The sequence below is a fragment of the Phalacrocorax carbo genome, chromosome 9 (genome assembly GCF_963921805.1).
Source record: "Phalacrocorax carbo chromosome 9, bPhaCar2.1, whole genome shotgun sequence".
Lineage (NCBI taxonomy): Eukaryota > Metazoa > Chordata > Aves > Suliformes > Phalacrocoracidae > Phalacrocorax > Phalacrocorax carbo.
Genome location: NC_087521.1, coordinates 36,200,549 through 36,209,179, shown reverse-complemented (window position 1 = coordinate 36,209,179; position 8,631 = coordinate 36,200,549). Strand labels below are relative to the sequence as shown.

General features: G+C 44.4%; 1 protein-coding gene across 3 annotated transcripts in view; it reads right to left on the bottom strand.

Annotated features, from left to right (window-relative positions):
• Window positions 1-1,488: 1,488 nt before the first annotated feature.
• The window catches only part of MAP4K5 (mitogen-activated protein kinase kinase kinase kinase 5), a 73,311-nt gene continuing 66,168 nt past the window's right edge, over window positions 1,489-8,631 (bottom strand). For all 3 annotated transcript variants that reach the window (XM_064461169.1, XM_064461167.1, XM_064461168.1), the window contains 3 exons: window positions 8,030-8,100; window positions 7,259-7,314; window positions 1,489-4,822 (listed from right to left, as the gene is read on the bottom strand). In XM_064461169.1, coding sequence (XP_064317239.1) covers window positions 4,735-4,822; window positions 7,259-7,314; window positions 8,030-8,100 — 215 coding nt within the window. In that variant the 3' untranslated portion in view covers window positions 1,489-4,734. The remainder of the gene's footprint in view (window positions 4,823-7,258; window positions 7,315-8,029; window positions 8,101-8,631) is intronic.

Below are 8,631 nucleotides of genomic sequence, written 5' to 3'. Positions count from 1 at the left end.
GGAGGAGCCGCCCCAGGGGTACACCAAAACCAGCCGGGGCGGGCCCCAGGGAGGGGTGAGGGGGGTCCCCGGCGCCCCCGGGGTGCCACGGGCCCGCCGTGGCGGCAGAGCCTGCCCCCCCCCCAACCCTGCGCCTGCCCCAGGGCTGGACGTGAAGGCCCGCAGCCCCATTTTGTCTTCAAAACCCCCTCCTGATTTCTGGTTTTCCACGGGGATCCCTGGTTTTTGCTCCGTTTCCCCAGAGGGTTGGGAGGAAGAGGGGACGCCTCCCCTCAGGTGGGCAGGTTTCGGCCAGTGCCCACAGCCCTGTCTCCAAGCAGCAGCAGCGGAGAGGAGGGGATGCCGTTCCCGAGGGAGGCCTTGGTAAGAGGGGTGGCAGATGTGGGATGCCCAGGCTGGCACACAGACATCCCTGCCCCAGCGTTGCTGTGGGGCCTGGGAGACCTTGCATTTCCCTGGGGTATCTCCACCCTGTACAGTTCAACTGCCTGAAGTGTCTGTCCCCTCTATGAGCTTCTGTCAGGATCTAGAGCCTTCCAGTGAGCATTTCCAACTCTTACCTTTGCCTCATCTTTCTTCGTGCACCTGTTTAGGTCTGTAGCTCCTTAGCCATTTCCTCGCACCCTGACGCAGATGGCCTTTATGGTGGTAATCACACGTACAGGCTGATGCGGAGATTCACCCACAGTGGGAACAATCTTTGCAGAGGAGTAATATTTACCTGTATTTATTTTACCAGTAACTGATGATTGTGTTCAAAGGTGCATTCACAAACCCCCTTTTCTCTCTACCTCAGCAGATCTGTACCCCTGAAGATCTGGGGTACAGATGGACCAAGGACTGAACCACTTACAGTATGCTGATGGCCAACATGCAAGAGCAAGGCTTGTATGAACCGCTCTAGATCCTGCCAAGTGAGCTATGTCCAGGGTGGAATACCAAATATTCCTGTTTATGTTTTCTTATTCTAAGCAACCCTCCTTTAGAGCCCACCAGCCACCTTGCTATCTGCCCAACGAACCGGGCACAAGGTAGCCAGCCCTTGGTTTTCAAGCCAGACAACTCCCGAGTGGTTCTGCGGTGACCCCAGGGGCTGGCAGCAGGGCTGTGCTGGAGCAGAGCGCTGGGTAGCATGAAGCTGGGAGGAGGTTGCCACTGCTATTCTGATTTCTAATTTTTTCAGGACATGGTTTAGGAGGCCTGGGAGTGTTGGGTTGGTGGTTGGACTTGATGACCTGAGAGGTCTTTTCCAACCTTAATGATTCTATGATTCTGATTTCTGCGCTATCCCCAGATCTCCCTTTCCTCCAGTGGATCCGCTGTACGTGGGAGATGTCGTGTGGCTCCCAGGCAGTCTGTAGGATTGGGAAGAGTGGCCAACCCCAAATCAGGCCCTTCCCACTGACTGCCACAAAACCCGGAGACCAGCTTACTTCCTTCAAGGTATGTCCGATAACCTACTGTTCCCAGCAAGTCTACCACACCGTGTCTAGGTATCAAATAAAGCATAGTTTATTTGGCATAGACTGAAATGAATTGCAACAGAGATTTACGTAGAACACAGCCTAGTTACACAAACTGGATCGAGTGCAGTTAGAGTCTCAGTTACAATCTAATGACTAAACAAGGTAAAAACTACATTTCAGAAATTCTCCCAGTCTTGTCCTTTTCATTCAGAGACACAGTGGCTCACTGATGCATTGTACCTTTCATCTTTTAAAGAGATGTCATCACAATTACAGTTGTATTTTTCAGTTACAATGAATTTGGTTAAGAAATCAAGAGAGACTAATCTACAGGCTGCTTTGTTTGCACTTCAAAGAGCTCTGGGAGCCTCTTTTAAGGCTTTCAAGTTGAATACATGAACCTTGTGCATCAAATAACTCATACTTGATATCTGTCAAAAGGGTAAGGAAGGGGTGAGCAAGCTTTTGCTTTATAAACTCCAAAACCACACACTAGGCTTTCTCAACCCTGGTTGAAATGTCACAAAAACATACAAAGATACAGACAATACCAGACTAACTTAAACAGTCTAACGAATACAAATTATACTAGTCAGAGTCACCGAAACTGGCCAGTTCAGCTATGAAACATGCAAATCTGTTGTGCTATACTCCGCTAAGAGTAATAAATGAGGTTTTACACTAGGAAACAGTATCTTGCGGATCATGCCAAAACTGTCACCGTCTATAAAACCAGACCAAACAAAGCATTTCAGAATATGCTGTTAGAAATGCTTTAACAGCTAAAAAAGGAGGTTTGATTAAATGAGGACTTTCCTAGATTCATTTTTTATATTTCAGCAAATCACCAGGCATTCATGTCATTCAAAGAAAAATACTTTCAGTTCATTCCTTGTGCATGACAGTGTCATGACCTAATAGGGTCCATACTCCAGTTACTCCCCATAAATATTATATTTACAGATTTCTCTAGTCTTTTAGAGATCTTCTTTAAGTGTTTTCAAAGATGAAGCCAAAATTACCTTTTGCAGCAGATGAGGTAAATTAAGTAAAAGTGTTTGCTCTACAACATCTACACCTGGTGCTTCACTTTGTCTTCATTTTCATTTTAAAGTGTTTGTAGACTAGGAGTTATACCATTTGAGGGTTAATCACCAATCACTGTTACCTATGGAGAAGTAATTTCAGTTCTAGAGAACTCGATTTCTTTAAAACACAAAAATTACACGTCCCTCTTAATACTGCTGATCCCATTACAGCTGATGTGAACTGATTTATAAGTTTTATCTGTACGCTTACTGTTTGTTAAACTTCAATACAGTTTCGGAACTGAAAAGCTTTGCTTGATGTTTAAATATCAAGTCAGTAACAAGAATTAGTTTTGAATGACAATGCTAAGTGGATAAAATGCTAAATCATGTGCAAGTCTATTTTTCCTTCCAGACCTTCAGAACAACGTAAGACTCCGGCTGTACCTAGTAACAGACAGACTTCACTGAGTCATCACGTGTGCTGAGTTAATTCCGTCAATGTTAAATTATGAATCGCGTAGCCTGATGCCCAGGCAGACAACCCAGCGCCCCATTCCTCAGGTTGCGAGTTAAAGATCAAACCGCTCCGGCTCCGCTGTGTCAGCAGCGCCGTCAGACTGGCCAAGCCGCTGTAACACACTTACCTTTTCTGCTTTATTAAAATGATGTGTGAAGCTTCTAACCTGCCTTGCCTAGGGTAGCGGGTCACAGAAACTGAAGGGGCGGCAGTACGTAGTAGGATTTCTTTTAAAAACCTCTCAGCTCAAATATTTATGAACTGCTGCTGCATCTGCCTAGGGACTGTGTTTACTGACATCAAAGCTAGCAGGTTAATGTGAGGTAGTAAAACCAGACGCTGTCCTGTAATCAGACTATATTTATATTTAATGGTACCTCAAGAACTGTAATTAATGAGGAAGACAAAAGAAACCGATGTGACTCTTTAATGGAGAAATAAAAAAGAGAAAGAAAAATGCAGGTGACAAAACAGGGAAAGGGAAAAAGTGATCGAAAGCTTTAATACAGATTACGGGTTCTTACCATATTTACTTATACTACACAGCTGGGGGAGTGACCCTTTCCGGGCGACTGCCTGACTGACAACAGCTGGACGGCTGTACGAACGAAAAGGCTCGCGAGCGCAGCTATCGCTATAGGCTCCCCCTGGAATAGTATAAATAAACTGTACGTCATGGGCAGTTCGATACATGATACTTTCATTCATTAAGGATGATGACCAGGTACAATTTCCATTTCACGTCACAAGGCTTATCCCTAATTTATGAAAATAAAGCATATATATTTTGTACATTTTTATATATATATAAATATATATATATATAAAAAATACACACTGCCGGTCAACTTAACACCCATGCACACACACACACACGTATATTGTACACACCCACCCAGTAGCAACATGTCCGATATCAATATTATAGTTTGTGTACACACACCCTACATCTAGTAGTAAATAAGAAAATCCCTTTTATGGCAATTCTGCAGGCAAAAAAAAAAAATCAATACAAAATACTTTGTTGTACAAAACTGCATTTTTACAAGATCAACCAACATTGTAACATACCCCTCAATAATGCACTACATCCCTACAAGGAAAAGGAATAATCAAATCTTTATACAATTGTAAAAAAAAAAAAATTGTAAGCTGCTCTGCAACCTTCCTTTGCTAAAAGTTAGATAACATTACACCATTCTAGCAGCAGATTAATAAATAAGGATTAAATAGTCTATTATACAAAGCCATACTGAATGGCAGATTTAAAACCCAAAAGCTCTGCAGATACTTTAACTTCCTACACAAATCTTTTTTTATTAAGAATAAGACTCAGTATAAAACAGGGCAACAGCCAGCACTATATCTATATCTACAGAAAGTAAAGGAAAATCTGAGGGAAGTCAAATATTTAACAGTTTATGGCACCTTTACTGCAAAACATTTTTTAAAGGCTCTGTTTCCCTATGACTAATGAGTAAAGGGCTATTTATCTCATAGCTTTTATTAAGCAAACTCGATATAACCAACCACACAGTGGCAAGACAGAACCAGCTGTTCCCAGCTGCAAAAATGTATTGATTTCTACCCTAAACCAACATCATTTAGGTGTCAAGAAAAGAAACAGTAAGTCACAGTCCCGCTTGTACTGAGTTTCCTAATGCTTCTTCGTTCCTCGTGTGGAAAATTCACTCTGTTATTTGCGTTGGGTTACTGTTGCTTAGTAACTATTTTCATGTCCGGCCAAGATGTAGAGGTTGCTGTGTGCAGTCGGATTCTCTGTTGGCCTGCTTTCTAACACTACCACTCTGCAATCAAACACAGACAGAGTCCGAAATGGTTAGTGGCAAAACATGAAGCACACGGTATAATGACCGAGGATAAACAAACTTGCTGCTTGCAGGTTTCTACAGATTGGAGGGATACCGGTTCTCCTAAATATCTTGGGTATTTTACTCTTCACATCAGTTACCCCATTTTCCAGCATCACTTCTGATTAAAACATTGAAGCGGAATAGGCAAAGAACAGAGGACCAGACGCTGCTTCTTGAACCAGAATCCGCCCCTCTCAACCGTGGGCACGTGCAGGGTGTTACAAACCTCTTCCAAACGCAAATCCTCCACCTTGAAACAAGCTACATCCTCTGCTTCTACTGGGAAGTTATCTCAGCCAGAGTGGTGTGAGGAGACGCAACCCTCCTATCATCTGCAGCCGAGTGTGTTTATACCTCCTACATCTTGCCATATGCATCGGCCACTAACCTAAACAGTTCCCCTCCCTTCTAAATATTTATCAGCCGATGGGTTCACAAGGAGCACTCAACCCCACCTCAGCCTTTGTCCTGCTGGATCATGCTCCTGTAGGCTCCTCTGGAAAACCTGCCTCTCCGTGCCTTGGCATGCCGAGCGCTGCCTTTACTCATCTGTCCCATACCGAACCTCGACAGTCACCTCAGCAGCTGATACGGTCGGGCCTTTGACTTCCCCTCTCCCTTCCAACTGCTTCGCTCCTGCATTTCTCTGCACCAGTTCCTAGGACAATATCCTGTCGTTTTTAAGATTAAACTTCTCTCTTTTTGTTTTTAACCTGCGTTACCAAGCAAGCCAAGCGTGCCACCTGAACTCTGAGTTCGGTTTCTCAAAGGGAGCCTGTCTCAGGGTTAGCATTGCACACACTCCCCTCCCACGTCATGTTCCCCAGAGGGTTTTCCAGTGAAGTCTCACTCCTAACAGCCTCTGCCCCTCATCTTCACTTCTGCAACTCAGCAGTTCTTAAGTGACCCAAGCCAAAAGGGTGTTACCACACCTCCTTCGCTTGAATGATAGAAAAGGTTTCTGCTCCGTTTGTAAAGATGAAAAAATATAAAACAATGGATTTGGCAGTTCAGTGAGATCAGAATGGAAGAAAATGGCTTCTCTGCAAAACCGCAGCAGCAGCAGGACTTCAACCTTATCTACAACCCCAAGAAGCGCTGTGTACTAACTTGTTATTCAGATATGCATGCCTGCGATAAAAGTCCAAGCTGACCCAGGTGAGACGCTGCTTCCCACCCCGGTGTGTGTTTAGGATGTTCCCGTGTTCACCAGCCCAACACAGAAATATGAGCAGTTTAAAGGTACCAATTCCAGTACGCAAGAAAGTCTCACTGATGGTGGCACAGCATGTACCTGGACTAATACATATGGCACCCATACTGCGGCGGGCCTTAGCAAAGCTCATTCTTGCAATAAAATCCCCCCTGCTCGGCTGAGAGTAACAGGGAAGGAAATCACCACCGCCTGCCTGCACAAGGGGGATAACAGGGTGTGCGTTGTCAGAGGCTGCACTGTGTTTAGATTTTTGAGATCTGAGAGTCCGCAGTGGCAAGGATCCTCAGTTCCCTCTGCAGTGATCAAGTACAGTGGGACCTCGGCGACTCAGGTGCAAAGTACCCCTCCTCTTCAAAAGAGCTAACGCGCTCTCACTCTCTTTCTGGACTGGGGATCCCAGAACGTATGTACATGAAATGATGGGTTCCTTACAGAATTCAGGGCCAGGCTTCCCAGAGACCAAATGAGGGAGCAGAAGATCAGGGTTTAGAACTGATTTCTTGATTCCTTACTATCTACCTCTGCGTTTAGCACTCTGGCCATCTGAGAAACCACAAGTGCACACGTCCAAATCCAGAGATGGGGGCAGCTTCTGCCAAGGCTTCAAACCTGGAGGCAGCTGCACCTCCTCCCAGCCTCTGCAGCCGAAAGGAATCACCTGGATGTTATGTGTAATGGGTGAATTTAGACCACGGTGCGTTAAAACCTGTATGCGATCTAGTTTGAGGTCGATTTCCAGACCTCAAGGTCCAGCTCAGCAAAGATTATTTTTAAGTAGCTAGCTGCCAAGATAATTCACCAGTTAACCAGCAAAATCCATGCCAGAAGCGGGCTTTTCCAGAAGTGCACTGGGCACCCTGCTTACCACGTGCCCTGTGGCTTATCTCCTCACGCTGTATTTCTGTACTCTTGCGTTTATGTTCACACCTCTGTCTCGGCAGTGAGAAGTGGGGGAGGTCACAGGGGCTCTTTGTAATAATTTTGGATGCAATTGCAACAGCTGATTAAATTTTTGGCTATTGCAGGCAGAAACAGTGTTCCTGCCGCCCCCAGGACTGCCTACAGATAGGTCTGTGGTGGGCTGGAAGCCAGTTCCAGCTTGAAGCTAGAAATCTGGTTTAAATAAAAGGTTTATGTTTTGTCAACGTGATTACCTGTCTGATCCCAGTAAGCGGAAAACCCTGGTTTCATCTGAGATCTCTTGGGTAACCTGTAGAAAAATGGAGACATTTAGGTCCATTTCAGTGGCAAAATGAAATTTATTAGTCTGAGTTGGAAGGAAAAAAAAAAATCAGTCTTTTAAAAAATTCAAATACAATCTAGTGCAAATTACAGGACTGAATCAGATAAATTGATGCTAAGCAAAAAAGAGTTTACAATTTTTAAGATAATTTTTATATTGTAGACTTATCAGTCTAGATGACTGGGTGGCACAGATGGAGTATGTTCATCCAATCTTTGTCAGCAGAGGCTGACTGACTAGCTTTCACAGAAGATGCCATCAAAAAGGACGTGTTCCTTTTGAGGAACAGACACTTTTATTTTTTTTAAGAGGCCCTTTTAAAAAGGAATATAAAAAAAGGAAAAAAGTGTCCTTTTTTGTTAAAAGGGATGCTGCCAACTCGAGCTTTTAATCCAAGATCCAAGAAACTCAAATGCTGCTTACACCAGATCTGCACTGTGCAGAACCAGTTCAGGAGTCTCTGACTGATCTTCCTGGAAACAGAGCTGGCTAAAGCGTGCATGTGAGCTTTACCAAGAGCAACACACGCAGGCAAGTCAGGGAAAGCAATCAGCAAGCTGAAGCAATGACAACATGGAGCACAAGCATTATCACTAGGGAAGCAGCTAGAGGGGCCAAAGGATCAAGTGGTGAATAGGGAACAGGAAGAAATCAAACCTGGAGAGGCTGGGAGATTACTTACTTCATCTGACTTAAAGCTTTTGCCCTGCATGCCGTGTTTCCAGAAGGCCAGCACACTGTCTTGAAGGCACACTGCAAAGGAGAAACGCAAAATCAGACCCAAACGCGGCTAATCTGAACCACAGGAACCCCGGTTTCTCACAAGCAGTGATAATGGGAAGTGTGTGGAAAAAAGTACGTGGTGAGACTTGGGACTCCTGGTAGAAGAACCAAACTCCAACGTCACTGTAGAAAAACTGGATTGAAACAACACTTTGGATCCGAGATGCACATTACTTTTTAAAGTGCAATTCAAAACACACTACTCAGACTTTCCCTGTTTGCCAGGACAAGATAGGCATCTCTGGTTTTGCCTTTTCTCCCTTTCACGTCTATTCTCTGGATCTTTGTTTTCCTAATGATTCTGGAGAAAGCACCAGGAAGTGTATAAATATGTTGCCAAACAAAACACTGCGGGTTGCTGGAAATTAGAGATCATTTGAGTTGTTATATTTACGTCAGAATAGATGTGAGTGTAAAAAATGGGAGGATTCTTCCATTCAGGGCCAAAGAGAGAACAGAGAAAGCTACCAGCTCTGAATGAATTAATTACCAGACTCCTGA